At 47.1% G+C, this 21,461-nt stretch overlaps 1 protein-coding gene across 1 annotated transcript in view; it reads left to right on the top strand.

The window, feature by feature from the left end:
* The window catches only part of LOC140417844 (uncharacterized), a 35,149-nt gene extending 18,936 nt beyond the window's left edge, over positions 1-16,213 (top strand). The window contains exons 3-4 of the mRNA XM_072501292.1: positions 4,873-4,929; positions 14,460-16,213. Of these exons, the coding sequence (XP_072357393.1) occupies positions 4,873-4,929; positions 14,460-15,254 (852 nt within the window). The 3' untranslated portion in view covers positions 15,255-16,213. The remainder of the gene's footprint in view (positions 1-4,872; positions 4,930-14,459) is intronic.
* Positions 16,214-21,461: the final 5,248 nt, after the last annotated feature.

The raw sequence follows: 21,461 nt of genomic DNA on the forward strand, positions 1-21,461 counted from the left end.
TTCTGTTCTTCTTTTCTGTTTTATTTTTAATTTTTTTTTAAAACAAGGCGGGAACCGGAAGTTCGACTTCTGGGAAGCCCCCCCCCCCCCCCCCCCCCAACCAATAAATTCTGGTTTCTGGTGGAGAGGAAACCCGAGACACTACACGTGTAGTGTCTCCCACCCACCCTCCTCCTCTAACCTAATAATAAGATCCATTGGTGTGAGGTAAGTGCCATATTATATTATTAGCATTATTATATTATAAGCATTGCGCAGGTCAAGGAGACACAGCCTGAGTGAGAGAGATACAGACAGTGAGAATTTGGTAATTTGGTGCAGTGAGGTAACCAGGAAAGGTAAGTGGTTAATCTAATTGTGCTGTTTTTCAGTAAAAAGTGCAGTGTAGATGAGTGTCTGATTGGCTGAAGCTACCCCCACCATAAACTTAAATTAAACTAATTAATTAATTGGTGATGGCTGGTCAGATGATGTGCCTGAGCTGCTTGATGTGGGAGCTGGCAGATCCCATTGCGAGCTGCAGCGACCACATCTGCAGTAAGTGTTGGCTGCTCGAAGAGCTCTGGCTCAGAGTTGATGAGCTGGAGTCTGAGCTTCAAACACTGAGGCACATCCAGGAGGGGGAGACTTACCTGGACACTGTGTTTCAGGAGGCAGTCACACCTGTCAGAGTAAGTAGTTTAAATCCTGCCAGTGGCCAGCGACAGCAGGGTGTGACTGCAAGTCAGGCAGGTAAAGGGAACCAGCAGGAACTCAGGAGCCTCAGCCCTTGACTCTGCCCAACAGGTATGAGGCACTTGCTCCCTGTGTGGATGGCGAACAGGGTTGCAGGAAGGATGAGTCAGCTGACCAAGGCACCATGGTTCAGCAGGCCATTCAAGGGGAGGGAGTAAATAGTCAAGTTGTAGTTGTAGGGGATTCTATTATCAGGGGGATAGATAGTATCCTTTGTGAGCAGGATAAAGAGTCCCGCATGGTATGTTGCCTGCCCGGTGCTAGGGTGCGGGACATCTCTGACCGGCTTGAAAGGATACTGGAGAGGGAGGGGGAGGATCCAGTTGTTGTGGTCCATGTCGGTACCAACAACATAGGCAAGTCTAGGAAAGAGGACCTGTTTAGAGATTATAAAGAGCTAGGATTCAAATTTAAAAAACAGGTCCTCAAGGGTCATAATCTCCGGATTACTGCCCGAGCCACGTGCAAATTGGCATAGGGAGGCAAGAATAAGGGAAGTTAACACGTGGCTGAAAGAGTGGTGTGGGAATGAGGGGTTCCTTTTCATGGGACACTGGCATCAGTTTTGGGACAGGGGGGACTTATACCGTTGGGATGGCCTCCACCTGAACCGAGCTGGGACCAGTGTTCTGGCGAAAAGAGTAAATAGGGTGGTCAATAGGACTTTAAACTAAAGATTGGGGGGAAGGGAAAGTCAGGGAACCAAGAGGTGAAGTAATCAGCGGAGAGCGTAGCTGCTTAGGAATACAAAAAAACACGAACAGACAAAACTCAAGAGTGGTTACGATTGTCCCCATCCCACAAAATATGACAGTGTAGGGAAAGGCTCAGTAAACCAAGGTCCACCACACTAAGAAAACAAAAAGGGACGGTCAATAGAGAATTAAAGGTGCTATATTTAAATGCGCGCAGTGTACGGAACAAGGTAGATGAGCTTGTGGCCCAGATTGTGACTGGCAGGTATGATGTGGTAGGCATCACAGAGACATGGTTGCAGGGGGTTCAGTACTGGCATTTAAACATTCAGGGATTCACAACCTATCAAAAAGACAGAGAGGTGGGCAGAGGGGGCGGGGTTGCCTTGTTAATTAGGAATGAAATTAAATCAATAGCACTAAACGACATAGGGTCAGATGATGTGGAGTCTGTGTGGGTAGAGTTGAGGAACCACAAAGGCAAAAAAAACATAATGGGAGTTATGTACAGGCCTCCTAACAGTGGTCAGGACCGGGGGCACAAAATGCACCACGAAATAGAAAGTGCATGTCAGAAAGGCAAGGTCACACTGATCATGGGGGACTTCAATATGCAGGTGGACTGGGTAAATAATGCTGCCAGTGCACCCAAGGAAAGGGAATTCGTTGAATGTTTACAGGAGGGCTTTTTTGGAACAGCTTGTGATGGAGCCCACGAGGGAACAGGCCATTCTGGACTTAGTGTTATGTAATGAGCCAGACTTGATTAAACATCTTAAAGTAAGGGAGCACTTAGGAGGCAGTGATCATAATATGGTCGAATTCAATCTCCAATTTGAAAGAAAGAAGGTAGAATCAGATGTAAAGGTGTTACAGTTAAATAAAGGTAACTACAGGGGCATGAGGGAGGAACTGACGCCAATCAACTGGGAGCAGAGCAGCAATGGCAGGAGTTTCTGGTAGTAATTGAGGACACAGTACAGCGGTTCACCGCAAAGAAAAGAAAGGTTATCAGAGGGGGGATTAGGCAGCCATGGCTGACAAAGGAAGTTAGGGAATGCATCAAAGCAAAAGAGAAAACCTATAATGTGGCAAAGAATAGTGGGAAGTCAGAAGATTGGGAAGACTACAAAAACAAAAACAGAGGATAACAAAGAGAGAAATAAGGAAAGAGAGGATCAAATTTGAAGGTAGGCTAGCCAGTAACATTAGGAATGATAGTAAAAGTTTCTTTAAATACATTAAAAACAAACGGGAGGCAAAAGTTGACATTGGGCCGCTCCAAAATGACGCTGGTAATTTTGTGATGGGAGACAAGGAAATAGCTGAGGAACTGAATAAGTACTTTGCGTCAGTCTTCACAGTAGAAGACATGAGTAATATCCCAACAATTCTGGAGAGTCAGGGGCAGAGTTCAATATGGTAGCCATCACAAAGGAGAAAGTGCTAGAGAAACTAAGAGGTCTAAAAATTGATCAATCCCCGGGCCCAGATGGGCTACATCCTAGAGTTCTAAAGGAGATAGCTGAAGAAATAGTGGAGGCGTTAGTTGTGATCTTTCAAAAGTCACTGGAGTCAGGGAAAGTCCCAGAGGATTGGAAAATCGCTGTTGTAACCCCCCTGTTCAAGAAGGGAACAAGGAAAAAGATGGAAAATTATAAGCCAATTAGCCTAACCTCGGTTGTTGGCAAGATTCTAGAATCCATTGTTAAGAATGAGATTTCTAAATTCTTGGAAGTGCAGGGTCGGATTAAGACAAGTCAGCATGGATTTAGTAAGGGGAGGTCGTGCCTGACAAACCTGTTAGAGTTCTTTGAAGAGATAACAAATAGGTTAGACCAAGGAGAGCCAATGGATGTTATCTATCTTGATGTCCAAAAGGCCTTTGATAAGGTGCCTCAGGGGAGACTGCTGAGTAAAATAAGGGCCCATGGTATTCGAGGCAAGGTACTAACATGGATTGCCGATTGGCTGTCAGGCAGAAGGCAGAGAGTTGGGATAAAAGGTTCTTTTTCGGAATGGCAACAGGTGACGAGTGGTGTCATAGATAGATTTCATAGATAGATTTCATAGAATTTACAGTGCAGAAGGAGGCCATTCGGCCCATCAAGTCTGCACCGGCTCTTGGAAAGAGCACCCTACCCAAGGTCAACACCGCCACCCTATCCCCATAACCCAGTAACCCCACCCAACACTAAGGGCAATTTTGGACACTAAGGGCAATTTATCATGGCCAATCCACCTAACCTGCACATCTTTGGACTGTGGGAGGAAACCGGAGCACCCGGAGGAAACCCACGCACACACGGGGAGGATGTGCAGACTCCGCACAGACAGTGACCCAAGCCGGAATCGAACCTGGGACCCTGGAGCTGTGAAGCAATTGTGCTATCCACAAGGCTACCGTGCTGTCCTTCAGGGTTCAGTGTTGGGGCCACAGCTGTTCTCTTTATATACTAACGATCTAGATGACGGGACTGGGGGCATTCTGGCTAAGTTTGCCGATGATACAAAGATAGGTGGAGGGGCAGGTAGTATGGAGGAGGTGGGGAGGCTGCAGAAAGATTTAGACAGTTTAGGAGAGTGGTCCAAGAAATGGCTGATGAAATTCAACGTGGGCAAGTGCGAGGTCTTGCACTTTGGAAAAAAGAATAGAGGCGTGGACTATTTTCTAAACGGTGACAAAATTCATACTGCTGAAGTGCAAAGGGACTTGGGAGTCCTAGTCCAGGATTCTCTAAAGGTAAACTTGCAGGTTGAGTCCGTAATTAAGAAAGCAAATGCAATGTTGTCATTCATCTCAAGAGGCTTTGAATATAAAAGCAGGGATGTACTTCTGAAGCTTTATAAAGCATTAATTAGGCCCCATTTAGAATACTGTGAGCAATTTTGGGCCCCACACCTCAGGAAGGACATACTGGCACTGGAGCGGGTCCAGCGGAGATTCACACGGATGATCCCAGGAATGGTAGGCCTAACATACAATGAACGTCTGAGGATCCTGGGATTATATTCATTGGAGTTTAGGAGGTTGAGGGGAGATCTAATAGAAACTTACAAGATAATGAATGGCTTAGATAGGGTGGATGTAGGGAAGTTGTTTCCATTAGCAGGGGAGACTAGGACCCGGGGGCACAGCCTTAGAATAAAAGGGAGTCACTTTAGAACAGAGATGAGGAGAAATTTCTTCAGCCAGAGAGTGGTGGGTCTGTGGAATTCATTGCCACAGAGGGCGGTGGAGGCCGGGACGTTGAGTGTCTTTAAGACAGAAGTTGATAAATTCTTGATTTCTGAAGGAATTAAGGGCTATGGAGAGAGAGCGGGTAAATGGAGTTGAAATCAGCCATGATTGAATGGTGGAGTGGACTCGATGGGCCGAATGGCCTTACTTCCACTCCTATGTCTTATGGTCTTATAATAACTTTAGTTTCATTGTGAACAGGGTGACAGTTACAGTGTGCCATTCTTTAAAAGCTCCTTCACCTTTAAACAGGTAACGGTGAGTGAGAGAAAACTGATGCACAGTGACCCAAAAACAAGACACTGTAGACATTCCCTGTCTGCTCAGTTCTTTTTTGAAGTTCATTAATAATCTTATTGCCACAAGTAGGCTCACATTAACACTGCAATGAAGTTACTGTGAAAAGCCTCTAGTCGCTACATTCCAGCGCCTGTTCGGGTACACAGAGAGAGAATTCAGAATGACCAATTCACCTAACATCACTTCTTTCGGGACTTGTGGAAGAAAACCGGAGCACCCGAAGGAAACCGTCGCGGACACGGAGGATGTGCGGACTCCACACAGACAGTGACCCAAGCGGGAATCAAACCTCAGTTTCCTCCTTTAAGACTCTCTTAAAACTCACATATTTAATCAGGTTTTTGGTCATCTCTTCTAATATCTCCTTTTGTGTCTGGGTGTCTCACTTTGTTTTATAATGTTCCTGTGAGGTTGACTGGGATGATTTATGATGTTAAAGGTGTTATATAAATAGAAGTTGTTGTTGTTGACTGTAACCCTGACCTCCTGTTTTACATCCCATTGGTTTCACAACAAACTCTATCTCTGATGTTTTGCCCCCTGCGGGTTTGCAGCCTCTATAAAGACGGCGGCCGTTAACTCAGGCCTGTCACCGGGAGCAGGCCGCAGCTGTCCCCCCGCTCGATGCAAACCCGGGCCCGGAAACTTGTTATTGGGGTTTGAAGCCTCCACTGGGTTTAGTGAAACCTCCCGGCCGCGTCCAGCTTCGGTACTGCGCCTGCTTCAGCTCACAATGACTGGGGAGTGATTGACGGCAACTCTGGACCAATAGGAAGAAATGGGCGGAGCTGGAGGACCGAGCGGAGCTGGAGGACCGAGCGGAGCAGCTGCGCCTCCAACCAATCGGAGTGAATGAGGGGCGGGATTGAGACCCAATCACCATCGTGAATTGGAGCATGCGCAGTGCCGATGATGGATCAGGATTTTGGCAGTCGGGTGGAAATCCTCGGCCGGTCAAATTCAGCCCGGTGAGTCATGAGGGATGGATGGAGCCGGTGGATGGGTTGGGAGGCTTCATAAACACTCCGTGCAGGCCCCAAGCTCGGATTACGAAGCTGGGATACGGGAGTTGAATCAGCAAAAGCTGCTCGGGCTTTTCCCCGTGACAGGCCCGGAAGACGAAGTGTGCGGCGGGGCGCATGCGTAGGGAGCGAGAGCACGGCTTTGCTCCGCCTCCCATTCATTCGGAATTCTTGGAGGACCAGCCGCTCCTCCAGACGGTCCTCCAGACCTGCCCCCTCTTCCTATTGGTCTGAACCTGCCGCCAATCAGCCCTCGGGCATTGTGAGCTGGAGCAAACCCTTCACAATCATTATGTGGAGATGCCGGCGTTGGACTAGGGTGAGCACAGAGTCTTACACCAGGTTAAAGTCCAATAGGTTTGTTTCAAATACTAGCTTTCGGAGCACTGCTTCCTCAGGTGAATGAAGAGGTAGGTTCCAGAAATATATATTTAGGCAAAGTCAAAGATGCAAGACAACGCTTTGAATGCGAGCATTTGCAGGTAATTAAGTCTTGACAGATCGAGAGAGAGGGGGCATCCAGGTTAAAGAGGTGTGAATTGTCTCAAGCCAGGTCAGTTGGTCGGATTTCGCAAACCCAGTCCAGATGGTGGGGGTGAATGTAATGCGTCATGAATCCAATGTCCCTGTTGAGGCTGTACTCATGTGTGCGGGACTTGGCTATAAGTGTCTGCTCGGCGATTCTACGTTGTCGCGCATCCTGAAGGCTGCCTTGGAGAACGCTTACCCGGAAATCAGAGGCTGAATGCCTTTGACTGCTGAAGTGTTCCCTGACTGAAAGGGATCATTCCTGCCGGGGTAGGAAACCCTGGCAGGTGTGCGGGGAGGATTCACAAACCCCCAATAAGCTCCCGAAGCCTGGTACATTGGCTAGACCATGCAGACGCTGCGACAGCAGATGAACGGACGTCACGCGACAATGAATTGGGTGCACACAATTTATTTTTAAAAAAGGAAACTTTAAATGAATTCAAATTTTACCTTCTGTCTTGGTGAGATTCACACCTGGGTGTCTGGAAGATCATTGGGACAGTACAAAATATTTCAGTGACTCTGGAACATGATTTGGACAGTAAAAATATAAATTTTGGATCATTAGGACAGTAAAAAATATTTTTGAACATTTCTCTTCAGCGGATATAAAAATATTGAAAATGGGATAAAGGTTGTTCGGCTGACAGTCAATCACTACTTTTTAAAAATAAATTTAAAATTCCCAATTCATTTTTTTCAAATTAAAGGGCAATTTAGCTTAGCCAATCCACCTAACTGCACATCTTTGGGTTGTGGGGGTGAAACCCATGCAAACACTGGGAGAATGTGCAAACACCACACAGACAGTGACCCAGAGCCGGGATCGAACCGTGAGACAGCAGTGCTAACCACTGCACCACCATGCTGCCCTAGTCAAACACTGTCCTGTGAGGTAAGGAGTCCTTTTCCTTCTCAATTGGCCGAGGAAGGCAGTGTGTCACAAGGATGGATGTGTTGACCGATTAATGGCTGGAGGATGGGGGCAGGTCATGTGATCAAACCTCCAGAAATACATTTAATCAAAGTTGGCGAGGAGAGAATGTTGTGAATTTCTATCCTAAACTGACAGTGAGGTTTCTGTAAATTTACAGGATACTGGAAGTGGGGGTTTAACAGACGGGAAACGCAAACCAAACAATCTGACAGAATCACTTGATACATTAGAAACTGAATTGCAGCAGTATCTGGGAGTGGAAGGTAAAAGGTTTGCCTGTTCTGTCTGTGAGGGACGATTTCAGGTCTCAGTGTGACTGGAAAAGCCCCGAGATTCACAAACCCTGGTTAGACCAAATCTGGAGAACTGTGTTCAGTTCTGGGCAACAAATCTGAGGAAGGATAGAATGGCCTCGGAGGGAGTGTAGCACAGATTTACCTGAGTGATATCTGAACCCCCCCCCGGGTAAATTACAAGGCGAGATTAGACAGAAATGTCAGAGTCAGCTGGCAGCATGGTGGCGCAGTGAGTAGCACTGCTGCCTCACAGGTCCCAGGTTCGATCCCTGCTGTGGGTCACTGTCCATGTGGAGTTTGCACATTCTCCCCATGTTTGCGTGGGTTTCGCCCCCACAACCCAAAGATGTGCAAGCAAGGTGGATTGACCATGCTAAATTACCCCTTAATTGGAAAAAATGAATTGGATACTTTAAAGTTATTTTTTAAAAAGGGCAGAGAAGGGCATTCGGTCCATTGAGTCCATGCTGGCTCTCCAGTCGGCACGGTGGTTAGCACTGTTGCTTCCCAGCGGCAGGGACCCGGGTTCGATTCCCGGCTTGGGTTACTGTCTGTGCGGTGTGTGCACATTCTCCCCGTGTCTGCGTGGGTTTCCTCCGGGTGCTGCGGTTTCCTCCCACAAGTCCCAAAAGACGTGCTTGTTAGGTGAATTGGACATTCTGAATTCTCGCTCAGTGCACCCGAACAGGAGCCGGAGTGTGGCGACTTGGGGCTTTTCACAGTAACTTCATTGCAGTGTTAATGTAAGCCTACTTGTGACACTAATAAATATTATTATTATCTGGAGCAATCCATTCAGTCTCATTCTCCTGCTCTGTCTCTGTATCCTCACAGCTTTATTTCTCTCAGGTTTCTCCCCAATTAAAAAAAAAAATAATAATTTATTGTGTCTATTTCCAAACTCCATCATAGGCAGCAAGTTTAAGGTCATTGCCACTGGCTGTGTAAAAACATTCTTCCTCATACCTCCTGGACCATTTACATGCATAGATACGGAGCAACATAGAAAATAGGAGCAGGAGGAGACCATTTGGCCCTTCGAGCCTGCTCCACCATTCATTACGATCAGAGCTGATTAGGCTCAATAGCCTAATCCTGCTTTCCCCCCATATCCTTTGGTCCCCTTCACCCTAAGTGCTGTATCTAACTACTTCTTGAAAACATGCAATGTTTTGTCCTTAATTAGTTCCTGTGGCGACGAATTCCATAGGCTCACCACTCTCTGGTGGAGACAGTTCTCCTCATCCTGTACCAGCCTCCCCGAACAGGTGCCGGAATGTGGCGACTAGGAGCTTTTCACAGTAACTTCATTTGAAGCCTTCTTGTGACGATAAGCGATTTTCATTTCATGTTCATTTCATTTCACCTCTGTCCTAAATGGTCTACCCCGTATCCTCAGACTGTGACCCTATTTCTGGACACTCTCGCTATTGGGAACCTCCTTCCTGAATCTACTCTGTCTCGCCCTGTTTTTTTCAACATAAATTGAGTGCCCAATTCTTTTTTTGCAATTAAGGGGCAATTTTAGCATGGTCAATTAACCTACCCTGCACATCTTTGCATTTATAGTGGTGAGAACCACGCAAACACAGGGAGAATGTGCACACTCCACACAGACAGTGACCCGGGGTAGGGATGAAACACGGGTCCTCGGCGACATGAGGCAGCAGTGCTAACCACTGCGCCGCCCACTTTTTATAGGTTTCTATGAGATCCCCCCTCATTGAACTCCAGTGAATACACTCCTAACTGATTCAACCTAACCTGCACATCTTTGAACTGTGGGAGGAAACCAGAGGAAAACAACACAGACACGGGGAGAAAGTGCAAACTCCACACAGTCAGAGTGGAAATTGAACCCGGGTCCCTGGTGCTGTGAGGCAGCAGTGCTAACCACTGTGCCACCCCCTGTCTTGCAACCCTCAAGAGAAAAAAAAAATCCTTATCCCCATCTGAAATGGGTGACCCCTCACTTTGCAACAGTGACCCCCTTGTTCCAGATTCTCCCACAAGAGGAAACATCCCCTCCACATCCACCCTGTCAAGACCCCTCAGGATCTTATGTAGTTCAATCCAGGTTTTACCCAAAACTTTAAATCTGTGTCCCGACTGCTTGTACGATCAGTGAATGGAAACAGAGTTTCTTTGTCCACCTGATGGAAATCTGGCATAATCTTGTGTACCTGAATCAAATCTCCCCTCAACCTCCTTTGCTGGAACCATTGTGGTAAATCTCTGCACCTTCTCCAAGAACCTTCATATTCTTCCTGAAGAGTGGTGACCAGAGCTTTACAACGATTCAGAGAATAGAATTGGAACCAAAGAATTCCTACAGTGAAAAAGGGGGCCATTCGGCCCATCGAGTCTGCACTGATTCTCTGAAACTGCACCCTGCCGAAGCCCACACTCCTACCCTATCCCTGTAACCCCATAGCCCCACCTAACCTGCAGATCCCTGGACACCAAGGGGCAATTTATCAAGGCAAATCCATCTAACCTGCTCTTCTTTGGACTGTTGGAGGAAACCTGAGCACTGGGTGGAAACCCACGCAGACACGGGGAGAAAGTGCAAACTCCACATAGTCACCAAGGTCGGAATTGCTGTGAGGCAGCAGTGCTAACCACCATGCCACCAGAAGCATAGTTTTGGTATCAATATTTCTGTTTATGAAGCTCAAGATCGAATTTGCTTTGCCAACTACTCACTTAACATGTGTTGTAGATATACAAAATCCCTCTTCTTACTCTCTCCTCCCAAAGAGGTCAGTTGGGTTTTTGTGACAATCCAGCAGTTTTCACGGTCACTTTTTCCCAGTGCCGGCCCCACAAATGACCAGATTCATTCAGCTCAATTTCACAAGCTGCCTTTGTGTGTTTTTACGGGTTCTCTCTCACTCCCTATTTTTTGTTTTAAATCAGTTTCACAGGGTGTTCAAAGGGGATGTTTCAAAGTGCGGAAACGCAAACCAAGCATCGCATCAGGATCTGACAGAGACCTCAATTGATCATATCCTGAATATCAGCGATCATGGAAGGAAAAAGCATCGTCCACAGTGGGGAGAAACCGTACACGTGTTGTGTGTGTGGACGAGGATTCAGTAGATCATCAGGCCTCACGAGACACAAATGCAGTCACACTGAGGAGAAACCGTGGAAATGTGCGGACTGTGGGAAAGGATTCACTTCCCCATCCAAGCTGGAAATTCATCGACGCAGTCACAGTGGGGAGAGACCATTCACCTGCTCCAAGTGTGGGAAGGGATTCACTCAGTCGTCCAACCTGCAGAATCACCAGCGAATTCACACTGATGAGAGTTCATTCACCTACTCAAAGTGTGGGAAAGGATTTGTTATTTCAGCCAACCTGCTGAGACACCAGCGAGTTCACACTGGGGAGAGACCATTTCAATGTCCAGACTGCGGGAAGTGCTATAAAAGTTCTGGGGATCTGATGAGCCATCAACGTGTTCACACTGACGTGAGACCGTTCAGGTGCTCTCACTGCAGGACTGGGTTCAGACACTCATCTCACCTCACTGTACATCAGCGAATTCACATCGGAGTGAGGCCATTCACCTGCTCCGAATGTGGGAAGAGATTCAGTGATTCGTCCAACCCGCTGAAGCACCAGCGAATTCACACTCTGGAGAGGCCATTCGCCTGCTCCCACTGTGGGAAGGGATTCACCACTTCATCCCACCTACTGAAACACCAACGAGGCCACAAGTAATCACAGCGATTGGATTTTGCAGTTACTCACGTTCAGGACTGAACCATGTTCATTTGGGTCTCTTTCTGCTGATAACAAACTCCAGTCCATTTACAGGGGCTAATATTCTGGCTAAAAGTCAAATAAATTAGATTTGTGTTAAATACACAGCATCTTGAAACTTTTTAATATCTGACACAAGTTAGTTCCTTTTGAAGTACTCTCGCTCTCCCCTGTCTCTTCCATCCTCACCTCCAACAAGAAGTGTGAGGAGCTTGTGGAGCTTCTTTGTGACTGAGATTGAGTAAATCCGATCAGCTGCCTCTGCTGCTTCCCTCCCTTCCACGAGCCCACCGGACCAAACTGTCTCTAAATTTCATCCTTTCCCGAGCCCTGAACCCACATCTTTCTCTAGTTTCTCTCCCATCTCCTCTCATGCCCCCTCAGAGCTCATCTTGTCCATGAGACCCAGCTCCTGCTCCATCGACCCTATTCCCACTGAGCTACTGATCAGCCAACTACCCTGTGTCCACGGATATTGTCAACATTTCTCTCTCTTCAGGTACTGTCCCTCTGTCCTTCAAATCTGCCACCATCACCCCCTCCTCAATAAAACAAACCCTTAACCCTGCCATCCTGACAAATTACTGCCCCATCTTCAACCTCCCTCTCCTCCTCAAACTCTTTGAACATGTTGTCACCTCCCAAATCCTTGACTAGCTTTCCCAGAACTCCCATGTTTGAATCCCTTCAATCGGGTCTCTGCCCTGTCACAGTGAAATACAAGAGACAAACAGAATCTTACCCGGAGAGAAAGACAGACAATCCGGGAGCTTGGATCCAACACGGATATGTTCATAAGACCAGAAGACAAGGGTAGCAGCACAGTCATTGTCGAGAGACAACAATACCTGCTGGAGACAGACAGACAACCAAACAACACAAAGCTACCTAGACCAATATACCCGAGACAGGAAGGAGAATTGGAGACAGACTGGAAGAACGCAGACTCCAGACACATTAACCAAAAACAGGGGGAATATCCGAGGGGACAACGGGCAGAACCAAGGAAGTTCTACATGTTCCCTAAAATACACAAACACCCAAACACATGGACAGGAGCAGGGAAATACCCCCAGACAGACCCATCAGACTGAGCGAAAATCCTACAAAGTAGCTGAAACATCAACACGCTGTTCCGAATAGTTGATGGTACAGTGGTTCAATAAATATAATTAGTGGATTAAATATGTGTATAATGTAGAGTGAAAACAGTAAATGCTAGATTAACCCAGCGGGTCTGACTGCATCATAGAATCCCTACAGTGCAGAAGGAGGCCATTCAGCCCATCGGGTTTGCACTTGCCCCACAAAAGAGCACCGCACCCAGGTGCAGTTCCCTTCCCCTCTCCCCATAACCCCACCTCATCCTTGGACACTAAGGGGCAATTTAGCATAGTCAATCCACCAAACCTGCACATGGGAGAAAACTGGAGCGCCCGGAGGGACCCCACGCGGACACGGGGAGAATGTACAAACTCCACACAGTCATCCCGGGCCGGAATTGAACACTGGTCGCTGGCTCTGTGAGGCAGCAGTGGTACCGACTGTGCCATATCTATGGTGAGATAAACAGAGTTAACGTTTGTTGTTCCTTCTTGTAACAGTTCTATGGAAGGGTCAATGGACCCTTTTTTTAAAGTCCGCTGAAGTGGAAAGAATGTGTTTTACTCCGAGGTTTGACTCAGGAAGACATTTCAATTGTAAGCTCAGTCGTAATTCACACACAGCCCGCAGTCTGATTGGCTGGAGGACCGAGACCATCCGGTCCTCCAAATCTTTCCATTGGTCAACACCTCTCAGGCAAGAAATGAGATTGTGGAACCCGCTGCCACATAACAGGCGCCGGAATGTGGCGACTAGGGGCTTTTCACAGTAACTTCATTGAAGCCTACTTGTGACAATAAGCGATTTTTATTTTCATTTCATTTCACATGGCCAATGGGAAGAACTCAGAATGATGCAGATTCTCAGCCAATGAGGGAGATCCGGGCTCAGCCCCCCCCCTGATTCACTGTGATTGGTTGGAGGACCAGCCGCTCCCACATGGCCCGCCAGTTCCGAGCCTTCGCCTTATTGGTCCGGAGCTGCCGTCAATCACTCCCTGGGCATTGTGAGCTGGAGCAAACCCTTCACAATCATTATGTGGAGATGCCACCGTTGGACTGGGGTGAGCTCAGTAAGAAGTCTTACACCAGGTTAAAGTCCAAAACGCAATGCGGGAACAGGCCCAAGTTAACGGGCACCATTCTGCTTCAGACACTGGAGGATGGTTCACATCGGTGGATGGGCACAATAAATAAGAGCTTACACTTTGCACTCAAATCATTAAGGACCCTGATCTCTGGCAAGGAAGGAAACCCTGGCAGGTGGGTGGGGAGTATTCACAAACACCCGCTGGAGGCCCCAAACCCCCAATCAGACCCATTGATTTTATTGTCAGTCTGCAGACAGGAGCTGGAGACCTGAACCCAGGCAGAGGAGAGGGAGGGAGAAACTGGGAGTGGAGGAAAAAAATGGTGCAGATGGTGAGATGGGTTTGGATTTCAGCCCAGGGAGGAGGGAGAGTGTGTAGGACGGGGATTGACAGCTTTGAGGGAACAAGAGAGGAAAAAATGTTCCAGAGAAACTAGAAATGTCTGTTCAGATATTCTACCCTGGACTGACAGTGATGGCTTTTGTAAACTCTTTTTACAGGATATTGGAAGTGGAGGATTGGCCAACAGAAAACTCAAACCAAACATCACATCGAGCTCCCACAGAGTCACTCAATTCATTACAACCTAAACATCAAAATTTGAACGTGGAAGGTGAAATGTTTGTCTGTTCTGTCTTTGGGAAAAGATTTCAAGCATCAGTGACTGGAAAAGCGGCGAGACGCACATAACACCCGGGTGTGAGTGTTCCTGTGAAATGACTGGAAAGAGCTTTAACCAGTTACGCAGTCTGAAAAACATCACCATTCACAGTGGGGAGAAACCGTACACGTGTTCTGTGTGTCTTCGAAGCTTCAACTGATCTCCAACCTGGAGAGACACACGGACACGAGTACCATGGAGAAACCATGGAAATGTGAAGATTGTAGTAAAGGATTCAATTATCCATCCTTGCTGGAAAACCACCGACGCATTCACACTGGAGAGAAACCATTTACTTGCTCTGTGTGTGGAAAGGGATTTACTCAGTTATCCTGCTTCCAGTCACACCAACAAACCCACACAGAAGAGAAACCGTTCAGCTGCACCTCCTGTGGAAAGAGGTTCAGGTCTTCATCCAACCTCACTGCACACCAGCGAGTTCACACTGGGGAGAGACCATTCAGCTGCTCTGTATGTGGGAAGGGATTCACTCGGTCCTCCCATCTGCTGGAACACCAGCAAACACACAGCGAGGAGAGGCCGTTCAGCTGCACCACTTGTGGAAAGAGGTTCAGGTCTTCACCCAATCTCATTGCACATCAACGGGTTCACTCTGGGAAGAAACCATTCACCTGCTCTGTGTGTGGTAAGGAATACACTCACCCATCGAACCTGCTGATACACCAGCGAACTCACACAGGGGAGAGGCCATTCACCTGTTCCGACTGTGGGAAGGCATTCACCAAGTCCTTTAACCTAGTGATACACCAACGCACTCACACTGGAGAAAGGCCGTTCACCTGCTCCGTGTGTGGGAAGGGATTCACTCAGCCATCTAACCTGCTGACACACCAGCAAATTCATAAGTAACTGCAGGGGTTGGATTCATTAGTTTCGCTGCTGTTAATCACATCCAGGATTGTTAGTCTGATAATATTTGGTTTGCTCCTGCTGATGTTGACAGATCCTATAAATGGCAGGCATTTAAATACCTTCAGACATGTCACTGATCTTTGGGGCTGTGGTGTCCTTTTTTGAATGCACCGTCTGTGATGTTTCCCTTTGATTCAAGAACGCCTCCACCTGGAAGTTCACCTCCAAGTCACTCACCATCTCTACTTGGAATTATATCGACATTCCTTCACTGCAGCTGGATCAAAACCTTGGAATTCCCTTCCTAACATGGTTGGACTGCAGCGGCTCAGGAAGGCTGCTCACCTCCATCTTTTCAAGGGCAATTAGGGATGGACAATAACTGCTGACCGAGCCAGCGACACCCACATCCCATGAAGGATTTTTTAAAAAGTCTCAACAAGAACTCATTCACAAAATTATGAACTTACAGTTCAATCCTAAATTGATCTTTCATTTAGTCTCTTGTCAACTCTACATGGCCGCCCATTGCCATCTGTACAGGCAGCCTGGTCACAGAACTCTAATCACTTCACTCCGCTGTGTTGGTAGTTTTCAAATCAATGGTTTTAACGTAACCCAACTATTTTCAGGTTAATTCACTTTAGAGTCATTGTCATGAAAGGATAAAATGCCATTTTGTACACGAGCAGATGTCGGGCCAAATATAAATCAGCAGTCCATTAAGTTAACCAATTATTGTTGACACTTTGGCTAATTAGAGATTAGAAAAGTTGAGCTGAGGGGATAAAACTAATGTTTTGATGAACCATTTTGTTAACATGTTACCACGTTTTGGGATTATTACTTCATGTCTTTCGTCTGCTCAACTGAGGAAAGTTGTAAGAAGTCTGTTTAATTGTTAAAGATAATCTTCTCTGTCAATTACTGTCCATTAAACTTTCTTTTTTAATCTTTCTGACTTGTTACGTTTTTTGAAAATTTAGAGCACCCAATTATTTTTTTCCAATTAAGGGGCAATTTACCGTGGCCAATTCACCTACCCTGCACAGATTTTTGGATTGTGGGGGTGAGACCCACGCAGACACGGGGAGAATGTGCAAACTCCAGATGGACAATGACCCGGGGCCGGGATCGAACCTGGGTCCTCGGCGCCATGAGGCAGCAGTGCTGGCCACTGTACAACTATGCCGCCCCCAACGTGTTTCCTTTCTACCTTTTAATGGTTTAAAAATAATTTGAATTTACTATTTAAAGTGATCATTCTGTCAGATAGTTAAATCTTGTATAATCTGATTTAATTGAAAGCTGGGGATTTATTGCAAACAATCTGTACCCATAAGTCAACCTCAAAATGTAAATGTTACCTGGATTTGGTGTCTCGGCGTAAGCCGCACCTGGATTTGGTGTCTCGGCGTAAGTGGTTCCTGGATTTGGTGTCTCGGCGTACGTGGTCCCTGGATTTGGTGTCTCGGTGTAAGCCGCACCTGGATTTGGTGTCTCGGTGTAAGTGGTCCCTGGATTTGGTGTCTCGGCGTACGTGGTCCCTGGATTTGGTGTCTCAGCGTAAGCCGCACCTGGATTTGGTGTCTCGGTGTAAGTGGTCCCTGGATTTGGTGTCTCGATGTAAGCCGCACCTGGATTTGGTGTCTCGGCGTAAGTGGTCCCTGGATTTAGTGTCTCGGTGTAAGCCGCACCTGGATTTGGTGTCTCGGCGTAAGTGGTCCCTGGATTTAGTGTCTCGGTACAAGTGGGCCCAGCTCTGCTTCCAACCCAGTCTCTCATCTTTCATTAATTTCAATTGAATGGAAACTGACTGCAGGAACCTGTCAGGATTTGAAAGATATTTACAAATGGTTTGAGAATTTCTGACAGTTGGGATTTTTCTCTGTTCTGTCCATTCGAGGTGTTTGATAACAGACTTTCTCCTGTGAATATCCAACTGGAGTTTTGGGCCTTGATGTGTTTCCTTGTTCATCTTGTTGACTCTAAACATTGAATCTTGTGGTTCAGACACCAGAGAATCAAAACTCCCAACAGCAGATTGTCATTTACTGACTTTATTAACAGTTCTGCAATAATACAGAGAGAGTAAAGTTCCTTGTTCTGGGGAACAGAGATAATACAGGGATTCAGAGCTCCCTTTTCCTCAGCTCTGATCTAACAAGCTGCAGCCACACTGGAGATATTTATATTTAACTTTTCCAGAACATTTGTGATCTGACCCTTTCAAACCCTCACCACAAGGATATCTTTGTTCTGAGTGTGAGCACAAGGCTGTGTCTCTGTCACACACACAGATACCATTTCCTTGGTTCACATCTCCACACACAGACCAGCGCTTTACACATCCCCTTTCCACACAACTGCAGCAATATGAGCAAGGATGTGAGGCTCAAAAATATTCACCCACATTTCAGAACAGCAAAGTTTCCACTGGAACAAAGATTCAGTCATTTTCTACTACAGGCAAAATACAGAGCAGTGCAGGAGCACACTGACAGTGTAACACAGTCTCATCAGTCTGCAGGCTCCTGTTAAATACAGAGCAGAACAGGAGCACACTGACAGTGTAACACAGTCTCATCAGTCTGCAGACTCCTGTTAAATACAGAGCAGTACAGGAGCACACTGACAGTGTAACACAGTCTCATCAGTCTGCAGACTCCTGTTAAATACAGAGCAGTACAGGAGCACACTGACAGTGTAACACCGTCTCATCAGTCTGCAGACTCCTGTTAAATACTGAGCAGTACAGGAGCACACTGACAGTGTAACACAGCCTCATCAGTCTGCAGACTCCTGTTAAATACAGAGCAATACAGGAGCACATTGACTGTGTAACACAGTCTCATCAGTCTGCAGACTCCTGTTAAATACAGAGCAGTACAGGAGCACACTGACAGTGTAACACAGTCTCATCAGTCTGCAGACTCCTGTTAAATACAGAGCAGTACTGGAACACACTGACAGTGTAACAGAAACTCATCAGTCTGCAGGCTCCTGTTAAATACAGAGCAGTACAGGCGCACACTGACAGTGTAACACATACTCATCAGTCTGCAGACTCCTGTTAAATACAGAGCAGTACAGGAGTCACTGACAGTGTAACACAGTCTCATCAGTCTGCAGACTCCTGTTAAATACAGAGCAGTACAGGAGCACACTGACAGTGTAACACAGTCTCATCAGTCTGCAGACTCCTGTTAAATACAGAGCAGTACAGGAGCACACTGACAGTGTAACACAGTCTCATCAGGCTGCAGACTCCTGTTAAATACAGAGCAGTACAGGAGCACACTGACAGTGTAACACAGTCTCATCAGTCTGCAGACTCCTGTTAAATACAGAGCAGTACTGGAACACACTGACAGTGTAACAGAAACTCATCAGTCTGCAGGCTCCTGTTAAATACAGAGCAGTACAGGCGCACACTGACAGTGTAACACATACTCATCAGTCTGCAGACTCCTGTTAAATACAGAGCAGTACAGGAGTCACTGACAGTGTAACACAGTCTCATCAGTCTGCAGACTCCTGTTAAATACAGAGCAGTACAGGAGCACACTGACAGTGTAACACAGTCTCATCAGTCTGCAGACTCCTGTTAAATACAGAGCAGTACAGGAGCACATTGACAGTGTAACAGTCTCATCAGTCTGCAGACTGCTGCTTCACGGCGCCAGTGTCCCAGGTTTGATTCCCGGCTTGGGTCACTGTCTGCAGAGTCTGCACGTTGTCCCCTGTCTGCGTGGGTTCCCTCCGTGTGCTCTTGCTTCCTCCCACAAGGCCCGAAAGACGAGCTGTTAGGTGAATTGGACATTCTGAATACTCCCTCTGTGTACCCGAACAGGCGCCAGAATGTGGCGACTAGGGATTTTTCACAGTAACTTCATTGCAGTGTTAATGTAAGCCTACTTGTGACAATAAAGATTATTATGATTATCATCAGTCTGCAAGATATGGAGAGCTGGGAATTGTCCACGAGAGTGATTGAAACTCAGATCTGAAATAATCTCGGATTAGAAAAGAGAAAAGGCCCCAAAAATGAAGCAGTCGGCAACAGGACATCAGTGAATCTCCTCTTACATTGGAGAAAAATGGAACATAACACCGTGTACTTGCTCAACAGCTGACCAAGCTCACATTCATCTAGAATTAAAAAGAAATAGATTTAAAGTACCCAATTTTCTTTTCCAATTAAGGGGCAATTTAGCGTGGCCAATCCACCTACCCTGCACATCTTTGGTTGTGGGGGTGAGCCCCTCGCAGACACGGGGAGAACGTCTTCATCTAAAATTTCAATAACCTCCAAGATGGGGCTGGAGTTTCCCATCAGCAGAAACAAACAGTGAAAGTGATGAACAGCAGAGTCCCACCCCTGCAACCACATGTAAACTCACCGCTCTCACAATAGGTGCTGTGACTGAGTGAACCCTTTTCACACACAGAGCAGGTGAATGGCCTTTTCCCAGTGTGAGTCTGCTGGTGCCTCATCATTGTGGATGGCTGAGTTAATCGTTTCCCACACACAGAGCAGGTGAATGGCCTCTCCCCCATGTGAACCCGCTGGTGCCTCAGCAGGGTGGATGACTGAATGAATCTCCTCTCACACACAGAGCAGGTGAATGGCCTTTTCCCAGTGTGAACCCGCTGGTGCCTCAGCAGGGTGGATGACTGAATGAATCTCCTCTCACACACAGAGCAGGTGAATGGCCTTTTTCCAGTGTGAGTCTGCTGGTGCCTCATCAGGGTGGCTGACTGAGTGAATCCTTTCCCACACATGGAGCAGGTGAGCGGCCTCTCTCCAGTGTGTGTGTGTTGGTGTTGCATCAGGTTCTTTCTGCTTTTCAAGCTCTTCCCACAGTCAGAACATTCTAAAGGTCTCTTATTGGAGTGAGCACGCTGGTGTGACTGCAGGTGTTGTGACTGAATGAAATCTTTTCCACACAAGGAGCAGGTGAACGGCCTCTCCCCTGTGTGACTGGGTCGATGAGTTTCAAGATGGGATGGGTAATTGAATCCCTTCCCACAGTCCCCACATTTCCACGGTTTCTCCATGGTGCCGGTGTCCTTGTGTCTCTCCAGGTTGGATGGTCAGTTGAAGCCTTGTCCACACACAGACCACGTGTATGGTTTCTTCTCACTGTGAATGGTGGAATTTTTGTTCATGCTGTGTAACTGGTTAAATCTCTTTCCACAGTCAGTTCACTGGAACACTCTCACTCGGGTGTGTGTGTGTGTATGTGTCTCAGTGCTTTTCCAGTCACACTGATATTTGAAATCTTTTCCCACAGACAGAAGACAAACATTTCTCCTTCCACATTCAAAGGCCAATGAGATTCAGGTCCCAATGAATCGAGCAACTTTGTTGAATCTTGATGTGATGCTTAGTTTGAATTTCCCGTCTGTAAATTATCCCCGTTGAATATCCTGTAAATGGTGATTACCAAAGTCAAAGCTGTAAATCCCCGTCCCACACTCTCCCTCCTCCCTGGGCTGAAATCCAAACCCATCTCACCATCTGCACCATTTCTTTCCTCCACTCCCAGTTTTCTCCCTCCCTTTCCTCTGCCTGGGTTCAGTTCTCCAGCTCCTGTCTGCAAACTGACAATAAAGTCAATGGGTCTTATAGCAGGGGGGGGGGGGCTCTCCTTATCCACCTGAGTCCAGAGCATGAACCCGCTCTGCGCATGGTAGCTGACAATGCCCGAGTTCGGATTGATGGCATCTCTGGACCAATAGGAAGCAGCAGTTGGGCTGGAGGACCGAGCGGGAGCAACTGGTCCTCTAACCAATCGGAATGAATGAGGGGCGGGATTGAGCCCGGATCTGCCTCATTGGCTGAATCTCTGCATAATTTTGAAAACTGATTTGTCTCAAATATGAGGAGAAAAGTGGACCGTTTTAAAAATAAATTTAGAGGACCCAATTCATTTTTCCCATGAAGGGGCAATTTGCCGTGGCCAATCCACCTATCCTGCACATCTTTGGGTTGTGGGGGCGAAACCCACGCAGACATGGGGAGAATGTGCAAACTCCACATGGACAGTGACCCAGAGCCGGGATTGAACCTGGGACCTCGGCAAGACAGGCCAGCAGCACTGTTCAATTCCCGTACAAGCCTCCCCGAACAGGCGCCGGAATGTGGCGACTCGGGGCTTTTCACGGTAACTTCATTTGAAGCCTCCTTGTGACCATAAG

The sequence above is a fragment of the Scyliorhinus torazame genome, chromosome 5 (genome assembly GCF_047496885.1).
Source record: "Scyliorhinus torazame isolate Kashiwa2021f chromosome 5, sScyTor2.1, whole genome shotgun sequence".
In the NCBI taxonomy this organism is placed as follows: Eukaryota; Metazoa; Chordata; class Chondrichthyes; order Carcharhiniformes; family Scyliorhinidae; genus Scyliorhinus; species Scyliorhinus torazame.